This window comes from Rhopilema esculentum, chromosome 14 (genome assembly GCF_057945365.1).
Source record: "Rhopilema esculentum isolate cy_ngs chromosome 14, ASM5794536v1, whole genome shotgun sequence".
NCBI lineage: Eukaryota > Metazoa > Cnidaria > Scyphozoa > Rhizostomeae > Rhizostomatidae > Rhopilema > Rhopilema esculentum.
The window spans coordinates 1,864,034-1,885,694 of NC_142828.1; the positions used below are offsets into that span (position 1 = coordinate 1,864,034).

At 34.9% G+C, this 21,661-nt stretch overlaps 2 protein-coding genes across 4 annotated transcripts in view; one reads left to right on the forward strand and one right to left on the reverse strand.

Annotated features, from left to right (window-relative positions):
• The window catches only part of LOC135695884 (uncharacterized), a 31,284-nt gene extending 26,182 nt beyond the window's left edge, over positions 1–5,102 (forward strand). The window contains exons 21-33 of the mRNA XM_065215091.2: positions 13–108; positions 226–272; positions 869–912; positions 1,288–1,362; positions 1,894–1,952; positions 2,070–2,140; positions 2,684–2,735; positions 3,165–3,238; positions 3,391–3,453; positions 3,758–3,814; positions 3,938–4,057; positions 4,419–4,553; positions 4,977–5,102. Coding sequence (XP_065071163.2) covers positions 13–108; positions 226–272; positions 869–912; positions 1,288–1,362; positions 1,894–1,952; positions 2,070–2,140; positions 2,684–2,735; positions 3,165–3,238; positions 3,391–3,453; positions 3,758–3,814; positions 3,938–4,057; positions 4,419–4,553; positions 4,977–5,063 — 980 coding nt within the window. The 3' untranslated portion in view covers positions 5,064–5,102. The remainder of the gene's footprint in view (positions 1–12; positions 109–225; positions 273–868; positions 913–1,287; positions 1,363–1,893; positions 1,953–2,069; positions 2,141–2,683; positions 2,736–3,164; positions 3,239–3,390; positions 3,454–3,757; positions 3,815–3,937; positions 4,058–4,418; positions 4,554–4,976) is intronic.
• A 708-nt stretch (positions 5,103–5,810) lies between these two features.
• On the reverse strand, positions 5,811–18,742 carry LOC135695885 (uncharacterized). 3 transcript variants are annotated; one of them, XM_065215093.2, is made up of 18 exons: positions 18,366–18,742; positions 17,742–17,806; positions 17,500–17,603; positions 15,541–15,627; positions 15,315–15,402; positions 14,657–14,754; positions 14,259–14,358; positions 13,884–14,007; positions 13,697–13,776; positions 13,340–13,380; positions 12,992–13,050; positions 12,684–12,782; positions 12,195–12,309; positions 11,669–11,773; positions 11,008–11,059; positions 10,415–10,554; positions 9,541–10,033; positions 5,811–8,080 (listed from the first exon to the last, which is right to left on the reverse strand). In XM_065215093.2, the coding sequence occupies exons 2-18, from the start codon at positions 17,773–17,775 to the stop codon at positions 5,832–5,834; spliced, it is 4,068 nt and encodes a 1,355-aa protein (XP_065071165.2). In that variant the 5' UTR covers positions 17,776–17,806; positions 18,366–18,742; the 3' UTR covers positions 5,811–5,831. The 3 variants fall into 3 exon arrangements, with proteins under 3 accessions (XP_065071165.2, XP_065071164.2, XP_088968470.1); XM_065215092.2 differs by having other exon boundaries at positions 17,742–17,843; positions 18,366–18,741; XM_089112344.1 differs by having other exon boundaries at positions 17,742–18,742.
• Positions 18,743–21,661: the final 2,919 nt, after the last annotated feature.

Here is a 21,661-nt window from a genome sequence, read left to right on the forward strand (position 1 = left end):
TTTGTTTTGTAGGTTCTGAGTTGGTCGATGTTGTCAACTGTCGCAGTGGACAAATTCTGCATCAGTTTTCAGTCGGTGATTTCTGGGAAGGATTTGAATCAGTTAAAGGTAAACATCACTGATATCTAAAATCGTACCATGAGTATCATCTCACTTCATATAAAATGAATAATATTGTTTTATGTTCCAGTGCTATAAAGATTGATTGTCAAAATTGACTTTTAGATCGCCCTGTTGATTCGCAAGACCTTCCAATGCTACTGAAGCTCAAGGTTCGTCGTTTTTTGCAAACAATATCTTTATCATCAACCCCCCTTCCCCGGGATCGATGTTGGTTTAAATGGGTACAGAATAAATAGGGATTATGAATAGGTTACCAATCCAATCATAACATTGATTTGAGGGGAAGGGGGGTTGATGATTTGAAGTGTCTTAGTATTTTTTAGAAGACTTTTGCAAATTTTGTTCAACTAGTTATTACAGCTTTGAATCAATTTTTGTCGTTCCCATGCCTGACTAAAACCTGTTTTAAACATGTTTTAACATCTACAGAGTGCTTTTTGTTTGTTTCCATCGTTATGCTGAGCTGAAACTTTTCATTGCCAACTTTGATCATTAAAATGTGAACATGAGCAACGTAATCAATCAAAGTAATCCAATATGACTACAATTTCTGTAAAAAAACCAAAATTGATCAATGAAATCAAAATTGATAATATTTTGCCTTGACATACACGGCTTCATCAGAGTCTCTCACCAATTTCATATGTCTCATCTTAAGTTCATAAGATGCGACGAAGCCTATTACAGCATGTCTTACTTTTAGCAAGTAATTTACAATAATACCCCCAACAATTTACATCAATAGGACTGGCCACCGGGAGACGATTTCCGTGATAAAATGCCAAAAAGGTTAGTGATCAAAATATCGATCTACCTGTTATGTTCAAAGGTTACCAGTAAAGGCAAATTTTGTTGTACAAAATGATATTTTATCAATAAACAAGTGGAACAGTATTGTCATTCACGCTCAATTCTAGGAGCCTTATCAGTATGTTGTGCCAAGGGTAGAAGTGAAGAATTTTGTTATCAATATTTGGGTGAAGCACAGAATATTCCCGATTTTATTTCCAATAACTTACAAAGCCAATATATATTACAAAATAAAATATTTTCTGCCGAAGACAAAACATAAATTTCCTAGCTAAATGAGAAGAAAGCTTACTTATTTCCACTTGCGCTTACTTAATGTTCATATTGTGAATTTTGCTTGTTTGATTTCTTCAGATTTGAAGACTTGATGAACGCCATACCATTGCCGGATTATACCAGAAGAGACGGACAATGGAATCTCGTTTCAAGGTGACACTACTATCTAAATCAACCTACTATTTTTCGCTAGTCTTTTTTAATATAGTTCTGTAATACGTTCGCGTTGAAAATGATGATTTTTCATAGACCCTACTCTGCATGTATTTTTCTAATGAAAATTGTCGTTTTACCGGTCTGTCATATAGTGCTCGATGCCATATTGGCAGAGCTGTACGTGCTTTGGCTGTCTATATCCGGTTCATGCTTTTGTTTTCAGTTGGGACTCTTAAGTTCTATTTCAGAGTTTTACATTTCATGCCATTATCAGACAACTTAATGCGATCACAACCTCACCTTATTATATAATCGTTTACAATGCACTGGGACTGGGTTTTTTGCTTGTTTTTCTCGTAGTTTATTTCTGATATGTGCTTATGTATAAACGACAATCTTTCATTGCCATCTCAAATAATTTCCTCTCATTTCCTAAAGTTACATTTTTAAGTACATTCATAGGACATAAATTGACCATTTTCACTTCATATATTTTGTATCAGATTTTTCTAAATATTTACCCCACAGGCTTCCAACCAACCACTTCATAAAACCTGACCTTGGTCCAAAGATGTACAATGCATATGGTAAGTACAACTTCATTTACGCCTTGATTATCTTATACGGCAAAGTATTTTTTTCAATTTGGTAGTCAGTCTCTAACAGCCATCTAACAGTAAAATTATATTTTTCTGCTACATCAGGTTCGGCTGCTGTGCCTAGCGCTGGAACAACCAACCTTCATCTTGATATGTCAGATGCCGTCAATGTCATGGTATGTTTCTTGTAACACCAAATATAAACACTTTTCATATTTGCTGTCACTCTATCACAGTTATAAACCAAGGACAACCAATTTGTACAATAAATCAGGAACCGATTGTTATTTAAGTGTTTGTTGTGGGTGATATCCTATTGAGCTCTCAGGCGTGTTCTTTCACTTGTCTTTTCAGGGTTGTCTGTCTATTAACCAAACTGAAGTCAAGCCATGTCTGTCTGTTTCAACCCAACATTCGCCTCTCCAGCTTAATCTATCATACCTTTTTGTTTTGGCCTGACATCTTTCTGGCCTTCTGGTTCAAGATGAGCCGATTTGCATCCACGTCTATCGATTTACTCACTCTGAATCTCAACCTGCTCCTGGTCATAATTCATCTTTGTCGTTTTCTAATCGAGAATACAATATCAAGCATTTTGTGCTACAACATTCCAGCTCTTTTCATGAAAGAGAAAACCCTTTATCAGACTTAATTGTAGATCCAACAAGTCAAATGTTTGCAACAGAATCTCATTTTTTATTTTTGAACTTGCACAACAGGTTTATGTCGGCGTACCACGTGACCCATTGCTTGGAGATCAGGAGAAAGAAGGTAAGGCGGTTGTATTTTACTTCATTTTTAAAAAGTTAGTTAATTGCAAATTTGAATCTCGAACTTTTCTCGACTGTTGCACTTTGCCATTTCATCACATGTCATGCTTAAAAAATTAGTATAAGCTTATTCAAAAACAGTCGTTGTTCGATATTACCTGATTTTTGTGAGCTTTTTGTGTTCTGGGCGCACATTAATTGTTTCACTTTCAGTATTATTAAAATTACTTATTTCAGATATATTTTTATGTGATTGAAATTCAAAAATAGATATAGCGAATTTCACTTCGATTAGCGATTTTTAAATAGATATATTCACTTCGATTAGCGATTCTCAATTTCACAGCATTTTAATCCTACAGCATTTTATCAGTTTCGATGTTATCATATAATAACCTCTCAAAGCCATTGATATATTTTATCCTGTTAGATGCCTTGAAAACTGTAGAAATAGCCTGCTGTGACAAAACCATTGAGCGAGTCCGTCAACCAGATGTCTTACCGGTAAGAATTCTCTTTAATCTCATACACAGTCTACAATATTTGTACCTAGCGTAGACACATTCATTTAGAACGTTAGAAAGAGCCTGGCTATTTGTGTATTATGTATCGTTGCTCAGTGGCGGTTTATACATTGACTTTTAATTTTTTCAAAGGGAGCATTGTGGCATATTTACGCTGCTGAAGATGCTGACAAGATTCGAAAGTTCCTCAGAAAGGTACCTTCCCTTCCATATTTTCTCTTGATAACCAGAGCCGAAAGATCTTGATTGGCTGTAAAGCTAACTTTCAGCTCTCTTTCAATTAAGCGAAAAAATTTCGAGAAATCGTGATGGGAAACCATTTTTTGGACACAGTTTATTTTGTTCTCTAGATACGATCTAGATGCAAAGGCCTACTGCTACTAGCTACATTTGAATATTTTCATTATTTTGTTTAATGGAGAATATTTGTACATTTCCCTCCCATTTATACATCTTCCTTACATTTACCTTATATTATGTTTAACTTGTTTTTCACTAGGTTGCTGAAGAGCGAAAACTCAAGTATTCCATCCACAACGACCCGATTCATGATCAGGTTTGTGTTCACTCTCTTATCTCTTCCCCATCTAGTTTAATAATAACATTCTAATCCTTTTGTATTCCTTTATTAATTGGCCACCTCAATGCAATTGTCATGTGATTTTGCAATTCCCTGTAGAGCTTCTACCTGGATCACGAGCTGCGAAAGAGGCTGAAAGCCGAGTTTGGCGTGACTGGATTCGCCATTTGTCAATGCCTTGGTGACGCTGTTTTCATTCCAGCCGGTGCACCTCATCAGGTAAACAAATGCTTATAATACTTATTGTGACATTTCTCTTACCCTTTCCTGGCACAGGGCTTCACGAATAGGGTTGGTTGTTAGAGCCCCGGGGGGCATACACCTGTAAAATTTTTGACATCATATAGTTTTCACGTTAATGTGACGCCCTTTTTAACCGTTGTTATCGTGTATTTTTAGGAAGTATTAAAGGAATATTACTGCCCTCCACTCTCTGCCAAAAGTACAAAGGAATGTGGTAGACCACCTTTTGGCAAAGTGGCCTCCGTATCTTCCACCTCTGATCTTCGTATCTTCCATATGTTTTTAGTCTAAAAACCATTGACTAGAGGTTGCTTCTATTTCATTGACTTTTTTCTAGGTCTTAAACCTGCACAGCTGTGTGAAAGTGGCAGAAGACTTCGTATCACCAGAGAGAATTGGGCAATGCTTTAATTTAACCCAAGAATTCAGATATCTGTCCGATCGCCATACAAATCACGAGGATAAACTACAGGTAATTCAATTTTTCCTTGACAATCATTTTCTTATGTTACTACCAATTGTCTAATCCCTTTGTATATAAAATCCAAAATGGCACGAAAAACGCGAATGACTAGAATAAATAAAGACATGACATGACGCAAAATATTATACAATCTAGGATATATAAACACTGCTCTAAGCATAACACATCGTACAACACCAACTTTGAATTACAAGAAAATTCTGTCACAAAATACTACAAAGTTTTTTTCTTGAAAAAAATCATTCTAAGGAGCATAGGAAGGTACTCTGTGTTTTAACGACATATTGTATTCAAATTTTGCAATCTGTTGCTTTTGTGAATAAAAGAGAAGTAGTTTGGAAATTGGGGGTTTTCTTCGCAACTAAAATGCTTGACTGAGTTCATCCTGCTTTAATGTTTTGTTTTTTTCAGGTGAAAAATATCATCTACCACGCTGTTAAAGATTCGGTTTCTGTATTAAAAGAAAGCCTGAAGAGGCAGAACAAGAATGAGCTATGATTTTAAGATACCAATTTGGAAGGTAGTGGACTGCAAGGCTCCTAGGCGAAGAAAGAGCACACAGTGACATAATAGCCCTGTGGGACATCGTTTAAAGCAAGCAGAATGTTCACTGATTATTTTTTAACGAACTAAGTCGAATTATTTGTGATGCAACCAAATAGTTATTTCTAGCTCTGTTTTTGTAATAAATCTGATATATGGCACATCATTTGTACAATAAATTAAGTTGCTATGCATGACAAATTAATTAATTCTTAAAGGTAACGAACCAGATTTAACATTTAAAAACCCTATAATATGAATAGACCAAACGAAATTCCACGCTTCTCTACAACGGAAAAACGCCATACAATCACCACGTTTACTGTTTATTTGCTCTGCGGAAGCAAGCGGACATATCACATTTTGCATAAATAATTTTATTTGGTTTGCTTCGAGCAGGCATTTATAAATTGGCCTTAGCTTTGTAATTTTTCGTTTTGTTTGATGTACCTGATGCAATTCAATAGCTGTACGACAAAAAAGTTTTATGATATTGATATTATTAATGATTTTGTATTAGTTTGATCGTAAATTCATCGCAGTTTTGAAAATAAATTTTGAATTTTGTTCAAAACCAACTGCTTCCTTTCCTTTCAATGTAGTATTGTCAGCTGTCTGAACCTGCTAGGCTGGGACCCAGGGCATTTGTACTCCCCCTCGATATCCAGTTTTTGATGACTTAACAGAGAGACTTTTTGTTATTTTTTCAGCTGGTTACAAATTTCATTGGATGACAACAGAAACAACTGGAGCTTTGTATCCTGCACCCTTTTTCCACCAAAACCAGTTGGATAGGGACCAGGATTTTTTGACAACAACTCCTTGTTGATTTTCAGTGTTGTCATCAAGTTCCGGTTCAATGACGTCGCATTCTTTTTCTTGTTCTAGCATATATTCAATGTCACCATCATCTTTCACCAGGGGGGACAAAAACGAATCTCCGTATTGGTTCTGAGTGACTCCTGTTGATATTTGAACTTCAAGTAAACCACAGTCTCGAATCAACAGTTTCTCGAAGGATATCGTTCGTTTCAAATTAGCCCCTGATTTAGTATCAAGTTTTTTCCCCTGGCAATCGTCTACAAATCCGGTACTATTTTCGTCAACTAGGTATCCGAGTTTTCGGTCTAGTTCTTCATCAGATGTGAGAGAATCGTTGTCAGTGCTTTTGGATATAGTTAATGCGTTAGCCGTTCCATGTTCACAGTCATTCCATGAAGGGGCTTGCTTGCATTTGCAAGACTCGATGGATTGGATGCCCAGCTCTCTCAGGTGCTCATCGTAAGAGGCAGTTACCCTGGTAATTGGTTCACCTTCATTTTCAAATAATACATTTAGTTGCTCGTTTTCACCTTTCAAAGACTTGGAGTCCACAGAATTATGGGCACGTTGATGTTCATCAAAACCATCAACATTTCTCCCTAAGCATTGGTTGAGTCCTGGAACTGAAGAGACCTGCTGCTTCCCAGCCCAGTTGTCTTCCAAAAAAAAATCTCGTTCATAACCTGTCACTCTATTTTCCCCTTGGCGTTGAGTTTGTAAATCTGTTTCGTTTGAAGTCATGTCTGATGCCCTTTGCAGTGTTTTGTTGCTTTCGGCTGCACTTTTGCTTACCAGCTCGTTTTCAATCGCATTGCTTTCACTTTCGCTACACAGGTACTCTCCAGCAAATCGATTGTTGATTGTTGCATCAAAAGGAGCTCCTAACAAACGCTTGCAAAGCTGTGCAGGCTGAGCTGCGTTCCAGTCGTCGTAATTTGAGCAGTCATGGCAACAGCTTAATGCATCTGCCTTGCACTGAAAGCAGCAGGGATGCATTGGTGGGTGCAATGCCACTGGGAAAAAGAGAAATGATGGGACATAGTAGCCCCCTTGAATCAACTGCGATGGCATACAAAGGTCATTATTGTGTCGTGTTTTGCTAATGATTGACATGTGAAAAGGTTCTTGAACTGCCAATGCTTTCTTACTGGCTGTCATGCAAGCATTTTTACCGTGTCCAATTATTTGCTGGTTGTGAATTCTTTGAACCAAATTCCTATTTACTGAAATCCCGTTGGCAGCAAACGAACTAAATTCATTTAAAGCATCGATACCCTTTTTTCTACCTTTCTTCTTTCCGTATTTTATCACACCAAGCTCTTTTTTCTTTTTCCTCTCTAGTTCCGCCTTGACTTTAGATATTTCTCCTTCCACATCAATGCATTCGTTTATGAAGTTTTCTATTTCCTTGACGTCAGAAACAAAATTTGATAAAAATGCTTTTTCTTTAGGTAAATCGAAATTGGTCAATTCTTTGTGCAAAGAAACAAAATTTTCAAGGTGAGGGGCCTTATTTTCTTTTTCCTCCTGTTTTATAAATTGCATCAAATTATCCTCTTGTTTAATTTGGATCAATTTTGAAAAAGCTTCAACTTTGGTAGCATTGTTTGTTCCTTGGTGCTCCTTGCCTTTATTTCTCTCCAAATATTGCTTGTGACGAGCTTCCTTCCCCTGCAAAGGCAAATCTGCTCTGCATTCGTTTGAGTCCCTACTGTGATCAGTTTTTTCACTATTTGCTTTTAATGATTTCTTTTCCATTTTTGTGTTATTATCATTCCTGGTAATCCCTTTTTGTTTTTGAGATTTCAATTCAGCATCGTCTTTCTCTTCCTTGCCACTTTTTTCGGCAAGAATATCTTCAATTTTACTTAATGTAAACTCAAATCCTGAAAATTTGTCATCCACATCGGTTTGCACATCAAAAGCCATTTTCAATTTCTCTGCAAAAACTTCCATGTTTCTAATCTGATTTTCAACCTGCTTTGCTCTAACTTCGTCCTTGTTTGCTTCAGTTTCTCCAAGTATCGAAGCTATTTTCATTCGCAACTCCTGATTTTCAACAGCTATTTTACGTGACAAATGTCCTTTTTCGAGTATAATTTTGCACAATTCCAGCACATTGCTTGACTGGGCATCACTGCCTTCGATGTCTAACAAAACAGAAAGAACATAATTCAGAAATTGTCTCTGGGTATTGATTAGACCGTAAAAGCTCTATTTAGCCCTCAGGGGGCTTATTTATTTTGTCAGTCCTAGAGGGGGCTTAAAAGAGAGAAGGGCTTATTAATAATTCAATGTAAAAACGTTGAAAAAATAACCTCATTCATTTTTGTCATAAAAATGTCATACAAACGTTCTCAAAAAACTTTGCTGAAAAGCAGCTTCAAAAGTTTCTTAAAATCAATCAATTATGTCCTCATCTTTCTCAGAGTCACCAGGATTGATTGATATCCCCCGGGAAATCTTCTAAACAAATTTCGACTGATTTCCAAGGGGTTTCAAAGGCGCACAAATAAAAATTGACATGGACTGTATTTCATGCACACAATCTTATCATCATCACACCCATCAAGAGACCTACTCAATGCATATGTTTTCTTTGTTTGATATCAGGGGCTTAAGAGGAGGGGCTTAATAGAGAGGGGAGCTTATTTCAAATTTTTGCTTCTCAAGGGGGGCTTAATAGAGAGGGGCTTAAATTTACAAAAGCAGGCTATTGGAAGGTCTTTGGCTGTTCAGATTGTTATCTGCAAGAATTAGGGACAAAAATCTATTTTTAAGAAGATTATTTTCTTTATTGATATAAACAATATCAATTTGTTTTCAACCAATGGTTATTAACACAGTTTGTACACAACAATTCTAATACAATTGATTGTAACTGCAGAGGCAACCAGCCACTTTGCTCAACATTGTGCTAAAGTCTGAAACGTTTAACAGTAATAAAAGGTGAACAGAAATCTATATCCAGGTACAGAGACAGGGAAGGGCAAAAGGAAAAACTGTATGTTTGAATGACCCATGATTTGGTTGGCTCTCTAATATCAGCAATTGGCCCCTTACACCGGCAAAAGCCAAAACAAGAAAACTAAGTCTACCTGTCTTAAAAAATCTGTTAACAGCATTTACCCAGTGGTTCTAAAATGGTCAGGGGCATAGCTAGAATAGGGGGTTAAGGGTCATCAAAAGAAAAATACACCAACAAGATAGATTAGTTCTAATTAACAAACAATGATAAATTGCTGATCACTTTCAGTCATTTCTCTTAATTTCACACTTTGAAAAGTGTCTTACAAAAAGTGTTTTATCCATGACTCCAAATGTTTCCATTTTTTATTAAATTGTTTTAAAATCTACTTACTATTTTCAAATTCATGTCATTCAACCAAATAAAACTACATTTAGTATCTTAGAACAGTTCCATTAGTATCAAGTCTTTTATAGCAGAAGTGCTAATGACTTTAGCATTTTGGTAAACAAGACAGAACAAACACTAGCATGCTTGCATACATGATTCTTTTTCAACCCACATAAGGCCTAAACTTCCCCCTCTTATGTGAATAAAATAAATTCAACTCTTTAGACTTTGCAATATTACAATTAAACTTACCACAAGACTTCTTGTTAGCATGGTCCTGAAAAAGCCTTGAAAGTTCACAGTCCATTTTAATCTTACTTTGACATAAAACTTCCTTCAATTGCTGAATTCTCTCCTGGCCACTCATCTTTCTTTCAAAAGCAGTGTCAACACTGAAATCGCCACCAGCTTTTAAAAATAATGGCATTGTGTTGTTACTAGCAGTTCCTTGACCCAGAAACAAACTGGAGTACTGCAAGAGAACTAAGCAGTGCTCAAGAAGAGCATTTCTAACTGCTTTCCAATCATTTTTACATGACACATCATCTAACTGGTTACCGCATCCAGCTGCAGCAAGCAGATCAAGACTTGTCATTTCATTGAGCAGGAGCAATTTCGCAATTCGATCTTCATCAATCTCCTTTGTTCTTGCACTCTTGAGTTCCTCTTTTAAACTTGCAATACAATTATCTTTTGAAGAAATTTCACTTTCAACATCTGCAATTGTCCTTTTCAGATGTTCAACCTAAAAGTATTTTATTCATTATAGCCAATTACTTTATTAATTCAAAAATCTGAATTTATTACAAAAATGCTCAGTCTGAATAAAAAAACTGGCTTGAATTGTCCAGTCTTTATCAATTCACTCTTTTTAAGTGGCTCTTTTCAAAAGTAGAGGGAAATGGGGTTAGCCCCATTTGACTGGATTTAAGAAAAGAAGTCAGTTTTTGGCCACAAATGTTTGAAGAGCCAGCTTTGCAAAGCCTGGGTTTACATCTTTTAAAAAGTGAGCAACTAAATGGAAGACAAGAAAACCTTATGATAGGCGATAGAACCAGAATAGCCAAAGACAACAAGCTAAATTTTAACTCTAGGCTTCTTAAAAACAACTATGAAGTGCACTCACTTGTTGCTCGTACATTGTCTTCAATGATTTTATCACTGCTTCAGACTCACTTGAAATTGTTTCCACTTGATCTACCAGTTCTTGTTTTTCTGACTGCCACTCCTTGTTGCAGTTCCTGCGAAGTTCTGTAAGCTCATGCTCTGCAAAATAATACATCCTAATGATCAACTCCGTTTTGAAAGTCAAAAGTACTCTTTATAAGTTTTCTAAAAATCTACGATCTAATGTTGTGGTGCATATTTTGTATGCAAAAATATCAAGGGATTTTGTATGCATTGCAATCATTCAGTCATTGTAGTAAAGAAATCAGAAGCATTTCTTAGTTGAAGGGTCACAGATAGAAAAGAGGAACTATTTCCCAGAAAAAGGGACACTTTTCTGGAAGTTCTAAAGAGAGTACTTCTAAGAATTACGGCATTTTAAAAAAGTTGGGCTATGGCATGTGCCCCCCGAATATGCCCTATGATTGCAACATCACTGTATTATCATCAACTTAAGGTTTCTCTCACGAGGGAAAAAGCCAGTTTGAATCAAAGCTTCAACAGTAAGCAATCAATCTTTGAGGTCCTTTTCTATGACATTACAATTTTTACCTTGTTGCTCCAGTTTCTTCAGCAGACTCTCAGATAGCCTCTTAAAATCAACCTTTAGAAAAGAAAGTCATTTATTAATGTAAAATTCTCTACAATCTTATACATCTTAAACAGAAAACAAGTATACTCTGGATAACTTAAAAACCCTTTATGTTAACACTCAGAACTTGCATTCTGTTTTTCTCCATCAAAGCAGCAACTTAGAACAAGCAAATATTTGTCTGTTTTGTTAATTCATGTTTTGGAAAATGAATTAGCCAATAAGTGTGTGCCAAAATTGCAAAGTTTTAAGTTTTTAAATTTTGATATAACTAAAAAGTTTCATTTATAATACTTGTACATAAAATGTTTGTGATTGCTAGTTTCCTTGTAAGTTTTAATTTTAGTTTATCCTTTCATGATGTTTACAGACGAATTAGTTCCAAGTTTTAATTGTAAGTTTATTAATATATACAATTATTATGCAACAGGTATAAATGCACTAGCTGTTACACCTCATTAGGTATAACCTCATAATTACAACATAGAGCAGTTCTTCTTGTTTAACTCCTGTTTTTGCATCTCCATATCACTTATACCTAGCACTTAAATCAGGTAACAAAAACTTACATCATTGCTGTTTTCATAGTTCATAGAATTTGATAGTGCAATATAAATTTACCTCCATATTCACAAAAGCAGTATTTGTGACTCTCATGGCACGTGATCCAAAATTCAATGTGCTTTTTGTCTCATGAATGTTTTTCAATGTTGGGGAGACACAAACCTTGTTCAATTAAAAATACAATTTATTAGAAAAATATAACATTTGCAAACCTGTGACAGATTTATACTGTTTCAAAACTTGTTCTAGTTGGGTGTGATTTATAATTACCCCCAAAATCTATGCAAAAATTAATCTCAAATGAAGGTACATATTAACCTCATAAAGTGACCAGTAAATCACTGCTGTTTCATGGAAAAAATAAATTATGTCAAAGTAGAATTTAGGTCTTGATTTATCCAATCTATTTTTATTACAACCTGTCTGTGCACTGCAAGGCTATGTTGTAGAGTTCAGCTATCTTGAATGGAATTTCAGCTGCTAGATACAACTTTAGCAATATTACCTACATAGCCTGAAATAATCAATGCTTTAAAATCATTAAAGAGACACCCCTCAATAAAACAGTGACATAAAATCTTACAATTAAACTGGTTTTGCAATTGCCACCAAGACTTTCTTGCAGTAGCCTAGTAAGCACTGAATTTCGGAAGGGAACATGGCTTTTTCTTGAGTCAGCTAGTGCTTGAATGACATTCCTAAAAACAAATGTAATCATAGCAAAAATGTTTTCTTTATATTAAAAGAATATCAAAGAGCAGAAATAAAATCAATGAACAGACATAAAACCATGGGAACTTGTGATGAATTATTTTCTTCAAAATCTTGTCAATAAACATGTTTTCATGTCCTTTTATTGTTTGTGCATAATAACCATTGTTTTCTGTCTTGTGCACTAATTTTCACTGAAACAGTTTACTTGTAGGTTCATTGGTTGTGTTTTTGGTTAGTTGCTTAAAAATGTTTGAGACAAGCAATGGAAGATATCCCTATAGCTCTGGTCTCTCAAGCGGTGGGTTTGTTCCTTTGAGCTAATATGTAGAGATTTACTAACTAAATTATACAAACTTACCCAAGTTCTAATAAAGAAGAGTTGATATGTTGTGCTTCGCTGAGCCTTTCTCCTGATGCACATGTTTTTTTCACTCTTTCACTTCCAGCCAAATCACAGCTGAAATGATAAGCCAGTTTGACTTTGTTTATGAGGTCAAATGAAATAGAAATGAAATTAATAATTTGATTCAAAGACAAAATGAACTCTTTGATCAAGTAAATTTTGCTCCTGAAAAGTTATTTGAAAAGAGCGAAAGAGTCCCAATTGTCATCAATTTTATCTTCTGTTCAAAAGTTTAATTCATTTGTGAGCAAATGCATACTCACAGATGAATTTTGCCTTTTATGATAACATCTTCATCCAAACCCATCCTTTCCATGACACTCTGTAACATCAGGAAAACATTTTTTAATTTGAAAGTTAATCATTATCTTGAGTTCCAATTCACTTGTACAACACTGACAGTTAAAATTAAAGATGCAATGCCAGAAAAGTGTTATACCGTTTATAGATAAGAAAGGCTTAGCTAGTACTATCTAGCTTCATATCTTAATCACTGATGGAAAAAGAACTATCATAAATATTTTACAGTCATGCGAGCTTGAAACTATTGGAAACAGTGTATCCATGACACATTTTCCCTTATTGAAGTTTACCGTTTAAGATTTTTATACCTCTGGTGTCCTTTTAGTTGATGACTTATTCTTCCGCAGGTCTAAAGAAAGGTAAATTAACATTCCATATATTAGCAGTAAAAAAGTGACTATTCAAAATGCTAATACAACATGCAAATAAATCATTAGTTGTGATTGTTAAAAAGACAACATTTTGAGCATGTGCACATTATCGTTATCACTTGATATTGAGTCAATAAATGCCTACATATTGCTTTTCTAATCAGCATTATATCATAACAGAAAAGCTATTGGATTTCCATGACTGGCAAAAAACATCAAAAGCAGATTGATGTTTTGTGGACAACTGTTCACTAAGACACAAACAAAGAAAAATAAGACAAAGGCAACAAGCACCTTTGTATGTGTTCTCCTCTGTGGTATGTCTCTCTTTCTTTGGTGCTTTTTCAATTGAAAGTTGAAATACTGAATGTGATCTATCAAAAAATTTGGTCAAAATTAACTGGCTAGCAACCTTTTTGAGAGGTGACAAATTTTCATCATGACATAATTTTGAAAAACAAACTAACTTGTTACTGTTTACCTGCTTGAAGTTCTATTCATTTTAGTTTCAGCAAATACCAATCTTCGTTTTCCAAAGGCAATCAAGGCCAGGGCTTCTGCTGGGCTTCGAATAACATATTCAGTGAGGTTCTCGACATATATACCTAAAAACAAACGATAATCTTTCAGAAACACCCAAAAAATAAATTCTATCAATTCACTACATTTCATTACATTTATCAACCCTCATTCAACCTTATAAATCTTGTTTAATGCATCTTAGGCACTTGCTCTAATGGTGCGTCTTTGTGTTTTCCAAGGAATGCAAGATTTTCACAAATTTTCAGGAAAATGAATAGAATAAGATTATGATTGAAAAGTACAGGTTATCATTAAGGTGTAAAATTTCACCCACCCGATTTAGAGTTTTCTCTAATGCATAGCTCAACTCTTGTATTGTTTGTAAGCAGATCGTGAATCTTTTCTTGATATATTTGAAGATATGAAGCTGAAACCTTTTTAAAAAAAAGGCAAGTATGTTTGAAGCTAGATAAAATTGGTTGAACACAATGGAAACAGAATGGCATAAAGGATAGTAATAAATTGACCAGAAAATAAAGAAAGTTCATCAAATCATACAACATTTGGTTTTAAGAAATGTCACCTTGTTGATATGTTTTTGCAGTTAAATCTCTGTCTGTTCAAATCCACACATTTTGCATTTTGATATTTTATTTTTGAAACAAGGTGAAAAGTTCTTGGAAAGTATGTAAAATAACAGTTGTATATTGCAAGAATCTAAAAAGGCATTACTTTGAAATTATGCTTGGTGTCACTGTTAATACTATTAAACACTCTGTGTATGATGTCATGAGTAATTCCATCAGCTGCCATAAGAGTGTGTGTTTTCCCTGCAAAGAAAGGAAATTACTGACTCAAAAATGCAAATTTCGAAAACCTCATAATTTATCATACAGTTGTTTTCCTCTTGAAAAAATGTGGCACCCATTTAGTTTCTCCAAGGAAACCCTGTGAACAGAACAAAATATATAAACAAAATATACAGTATATATAAACAGTTTTTTACCTTTCAATTTTCTGTCTTTGTCTGAGCATTGCTACATTCCCAGGAGGGATTGCGGTTTCAGACCCCCCCCCCCCCCCTCCTTCAATAATTTCCAAAATGTACTTAGAATCATACCAAAAATCATCCAGCTCTTAATTTTTAGCATGTTTAGCTTCCTCCGGAAAAAACATTTTAGCCCCCTCTATGTGTAATATGCTCCGCCGTCCTTGGTTCCCAGTTCCCATTTTCTACTTTGCCAAAAGACTCCAGCAAGCGGTCCTAATACAGTGGCCTTTCCATTCTTCGCCCATCATTTTTAATAGTTTTACCACAATTCTTCAATGCAAGCCATATAAAATAAAAAGCTAAACATGTTTACTTTTCAAAAACAATCTTATAGAATACCTGTTCCAGTTTGGCCATATGCTATCAAAGTACCATTAAAACCATTTAATGCAGAATTTACAATTGGCTTGCTCAGTTGATCACAGACCTGAAATTTGAAGAAGATTTTATTTACCATGTAGTGAGTTCGGTTAGGAAGGCATAATGGAACTACCACTTTATCTAGAAATATTTAAATTTTTTTTGCTTGAATTCATAATTGACTTAATTGTTCTAAAATATTTACCTGCTGATTGGTTACGTCAGGTGGAAACACATGATCAAACTGGAAAATTTTATCAGACTTTGTCTTCGCATCAGGGCCAACAGAAATCTGAAAAGAATAATAATACTTTACCTTACTAAAAGTGCAAATTGTTGCAGTAAAAATAATTACAGGATTTACAGGCTTTCTTTATAGCGTTCATGTATTTAGATATGCATTGTGTTACCTGTTGCCATCGTATTCAGAGGCAAACTGGGTGTGCATAAGGCCGTCTCTCGCATTGGTACCATCTGGCATGACATTAAAGCTGTTGCTATTTGGTAAATAACCTCAACCAAAATTTAGCCAGTCTTATCAACATATGCCTTTATGAAGACTGTTGTTAAGTAGGTGGTCAGATGGTGGTGTAGTTTCATTATTTTTAGACAGAACTGCACATGCTTAAATGTGTGTAATTTGATAGTTCTATCATTATTGGTATACCACATGCTTCTTAATCATGATAGAGACAACATTGATCACATAAGAGACAGCATAGTATGAACTGCTTTAAATTTTTCATAGAATAAACTTGCTTCCTGTACTGATCTTTATTTCTGATTTCTGATCAAACTTTTTGCAAAAACCTGTCATACAAACGATCAAAAGGGACTTTTCAATGATAGAAAATGAGTTTAATCCAATGGAATTAAGTTAAGAAGCTATCAAGGATAAAGTTTAATTGTTATTCTCTATGTTGATGCCATTTTCATTCAACCTCATACAGTTAAAAATATCAAAACTGGAAAGTATGTCAAGAGTGCATCTGAGATTGTAATAATCACAGAAATTTGGCACACAAAGCTTGGAATGTTTTTGAGCTTTTCACAAGCACACTTAATGTTTAGGGTGATTCAAGTCTGAATTGCTGGGCCAGAGCTACCATCACTGTCTTTGTTTTAATTTATTCATTTGTTTTTTTTAAATTAAAAATTTTATCATTTAGATGCGCTTCTTGAAGCTTTCTAATTCAAATATTTTTTGACAAAAATGTAGCGTGCTTTCTATTCTGCTCTGCTTGCTTGTAGGATGGGGTTAAAGACTGAGGTTGTGAAAAACAATTAAAATACTCTTCTATAGCTTAAAAGATGCAACAGTACAGTTTAATGCTACGTTTCTTACATTTATATTGCTATCAAAAAAGCAATTCACGATATTTTCTAGAATAACTCTTTAAGTAGCCATTTCGCCTCTGTATATAACAACATTTTTTGATGTTTCATGAAGTTTCACTTCATAAAGCAGTTCAGGGTTCTTCATCACTTTCTTCAGCTCCTTCCAAATAAACACAGATATATTCTCCGCTGTGCTGACAACGTTTTTAAAGTATTCAACATCAAGGTCGAGATTTTTGTGATCAAGTTTCTCAAGTACTGCAGTTTCAATATCATTTTTTAAATCACATAAATTCATAACCATCCCTGTTACTGGATCGATGGGCCCTCTAACGACCACTTCAAAGTGATAATTGTGGCCATGCCCATTTAAATTATTGCACTTTCCATATAAAACTTTGTTCTCTTCGTCGCTTAAATGTACACTATGTAGCCTATGGCTTGCACTAAAGTGTTCTGATCGAGATATGTAAGCAACCCGTTCACCCATCTTGGATTTTATTCTTTGCCTAGAATTTTGTCGTTGTTGTTGTTGCAATGGTTCTTATGACGTCATTGCCGGTGGGCTGAATTTTTCGTGGTTGTTCTGAAGAGGCACCCACCCATTTGCTGAGGACCCCTGGCCTAAAATTTTTGTCAACCTGTTGTTTTTTGGCGATAAGCTGATGCACGCAACGAAATGACATTAAATTATGAATCGAAATTAAGAAAATAAACGTCAATGCTATGAATAAGAATTTCAGAAAAGTTTTTTCCTTATTGAAAATTATTTCTTTATTTTCCACGTACTTTGTACAAATGTAAGAACTGAAAGACTGGGCATTACCTGCGAGAGCTCCTTCGAGACCTGCAGCACACTTTGTGTTTTAGTTGCATTTTCTTCTCGGTTCAGCGGTCGTATTCTCACATAGACCTTCACCCTGCCAGTATCTAAAAAATTCAGAAGGCTTCTTACTACTGTCAGAGTCAACGAATATTGTTGGGTTTTATTTACATTCAAAATCAAAGAATGTTAATTCTTCTATAATTCCTTGTAGTTGGGTGTTTGAGAAGAGGATATTCTCATACCTTTTCCAACTTGAATCTGCTTTCTTTCAGACATTTCAACAACGCATGCATCACGTGCCAATTCCCTATCAGTTAACGAATTTATTCAATCTTTGAGTGTAGCTGAAATAAACAATCAAATTTGCGCAAAGTAGACAAAAGAAGTGACGGGTATGGAGAGAAAAGCAAGATTTAAATTATGTATGTGTTTTCTATAAGCAAGATCCACTCCTAGCTCAGGTTGCTCGAATGTACAAATCTTTTTATATCTTTCTGCTCTATAAACCTTCAAAAGTTTTACGAATACTCCGAGAACATATTCCTTAAATGCAGAATTTGTGATACAATGCAATTAAGATTGTTTCCCCTTGTCTGCCAAACGCAAATACACCGCATAAATATTATCATTGGATCAAGATAGAATTATCGTAATAATTATCTACTTTTAGGTCTTCATTTACCCATATTGTACAAATTCAAAAACAAAATTGTTCATCCCCAATGTTAATTATTCCCCTAAAAGTTCTGCTAGTGGCAAGAGAAGATCCAAAATCGGAGCGATAAGGACTCTTATAAATCCATATTTTTTTACTCGCACAACTTAAAAAAAGAAACTTTGAATGAAAATGTAGACATCTGTGTTACCTTTGTTAGTGACTTGACCAGGCGATCAGAAACAATGTTAATTGGCAGCATTTGTTGCTTCCTCAAGCTGCAGCACCGATAATGGCAGCAACCATTTCCCTAGGTGGCAGGTGTAACGAATGTTGACACCCAAACTTGTTTTCGAGGCTCACACAATGTTCAATGCATTTTGTGATAATGGAATCGCACCTGCAATAGCGTCCCGCTGTCAAGCCAAATCTTATGAATTTCCATCCGATGCAAATTTAATATAAATAGTGAATTAATGTCATATTCAAAATACACTTACGTTGACGGCATAGCCAAATTAAGTATTCTCTTCCCCGGCTCTAAACTCTTGTTTATGACCTGCGCGTGAATGCTCGTTGGAGCGAATACACGGACTGGCAATAAAACTTGGAGGTTTCAATTAAAGCTTGTGTATTCATATAGAGCTTAACAAACTTTACTGAAATACATACATCAACAAAAATTTATTTATGTATTTGATGACCATGATACAAATGAACTTTTTGTCTCATAATCCTTCTTGCTCACATTTACCCCTTATTTATTTTAATTCTTTCAAGAAAACAACCTTTTATTTTACTAAATCTTTCTCCACTTTATAACTTTGTGATTAATATAAATTAGTAAACTTTTGGATGACAGAAATGTATTATCCTTTCAGCCTTCTGATTACACAAAAGTCTATGGTGATGATCGGCTTCTGTCATACACTCTCTTTTTATAAGAACCAGTAAATTTAAGTTCAGGCTGACTGTTGTTAACTTTTTCGAAAATCTGAGGCTGGATTGTTCTTGATTTGTTCTTAATCTAAAATGGTGTAAGCAGTGCGAGTGCTAGCTGTAGGGTGGTGTACAGGCCTCATTTGCCAACAAAGTGAATGAGACTACCTTAATTTGCTGACAAATTTGGATATTCACCGAAAAAGCACCCACACATCGCCAAAAAACCTTGATCTTGAGAATAAACGTTGTTCAAAATTGCATTTTACAGAAGCTCAGCCTCATTTTGTTTTTAATCTTAATTTGTTCTTAACTTTTGACTAATTTTGAGGCTCGTGTTCTCATTAAATTGTTCATATAAAAAAAAAATTTAATTCAGTTCAGCGCAATTCTTTTAAATTAGTTTCAAAACGAACTGGTTTTATTTGGATTGTTTCTTATGTTTATTTGTGCTTAGGCTGTGGATTTTGCTCCAAGGAGAACGGACTTGGTTTAAAACTTTTGAATACTGTTTATTCTTTTTAGATATTTGATTACAACTTTGAAAAATTACTTTTTACAAGCAGTGCTTCCTCGCCTTACACAATTCAGGATATAAACTTTAGTGGAACTGTGAAGGAAATAGACAGTTGTAGAATATGGTCAGCCACAAAACGCCACATATGACTTTGTATAAAGTGAAATTGTAAATGGCTTTGAAAAAAGCAAACATTTAGTAAACTAAAGCTTTTCGTCTGACACTCTTCAGAGTTTAAAACGTCAGAACATAGATCGAAAACTCTACCCTAAGAAATATATATACCCAGTTGTGGATCGAAATAGGCCAATCAGAAACACGAGCACATGACTGTAAAGGTTGACCAATCAGTGCCGCTTGCCTATAGAATGTTACCAGTAGAGTCCTAAGGTGAAAACGAACTCCTTTTGTCTACACAGTAGCGGTTTTTTCGTGCTTATGTAGATAGATTCTAAAACTGCTAGGTGGAACGACGATCGGTTTTTACCAATAATCCGAAACATGTCGCCATTATAGTTTTTGCACAATCTGGGTTTTCTAGCAAATGCTGCCCGATAGCAGAATCGCAGGTTTTAGTTGTTATTTTAGATTTGCAAGACCGAGGTGGCTGTTCTCAGTGAAATTGCCACGTAAAAATGCCATAGCTTTTCCAAACCCATTTACAAAATGGGTGTTTTCCCCAATTTCTTAAGGGTCTGGTAAGCAAGAATTTTCTCCTCTTTGCCATACCAATCTTCTAACCCTGGCTACGCCACTGCTTTATATCGTCCTTACCTTATAGTTGAAACAATCAAAACCAACTTTTTAAGAAGAAGAACAAGCTATGCCCTCTTTTCTAGGATGGGTTTTGATTGTTTCATAAAATTTTCCGATTTGGTTTACAAACAAGCTGTAAGAACGTCTTAAAAAGATTTTGTAATAGTAATTAGAGTCCAATCTTGAAGCGTTAAGACGCTAAGCTAAGATATTTCGCTGTGGAAACAATGTGATTATAATTTCATGAACATTTTGTTAAGGTGATAATTTGCAAACAATGCAAAAATTTCAGTTCCGTATCCGCTAACTTCTCTTAGCTAATGCCACTGGTAAAAACATATCAACAAAATTTGAACTTCTTAATATAAGTTATACGGGCGGAAAATAAAAATATAATTCAGTTTCAACTCATAGTTCTCTTTATATTAGACTTAAAAGCTGAGTAAGAAACTTATAGCAATGAGCGTTCTAATGTAATTTTTTTTCAAATTTCTTCCAACCGATTTTATTTTATACATTTCATCATATATTTTATGCTCGAATATCATCGCTAATTTCATTTTCTCATTTACTTCACGGAAAATGAATTTCGTAATAGATTCAAGATTAATGTGTGAAACAATCAATCTAGCCCTTGCAAAAATATTTTAGTGTTAGTGGGAGCATAGCATATTCTGAACCACCGGTCTATTAAATCACTTCAGTATATGGTGGGGAGCGTTGGCTTTTTTTGAAAAAAGGCCCCATTGCTCGAAAATCCTTAAAAAATGCCCAGGTTTCTGTTCATTTACTGTGTTTCGCTATTAGAATTTATCTGTTTTGTTGTTCGTTATGTTGATGCAGCCACGTAACCAGTTTGCATTTCTTTGTGCTACGGGTAGGATGCCAGCTTACAAAATTTTTATACCTTTTGTGAACGGTTTTTGTAGAATAGGACGCACATGATTAATGCTCAATATAAAGAGCAATGGCACTAATGTTGAGCACTGTAGCACATCTCTTTTTCCTCCAGCCAACTCTGAATATTTTTACCAAGCGTGTTTGTATTTTGCATTTATCTGGCTCTCTCAAAGCAATTTGTCATATTTTTCCTGAAATATTTTTAACCATAAACATCATGATAATTAACCAAAGTTTCTTTCAGAAATTCGAAAACGTAACTCTTCTGACCGAAACTTGATCATGGAAAATGAAAATGCTCATGTAAAGCTGAGCTATATTGTACTTTTACAAAGAAAGTTTTTGTCGATTTTTTCTCTGTTTATTGCTATTTGCCAAGAGTGTTTGATTCCAAT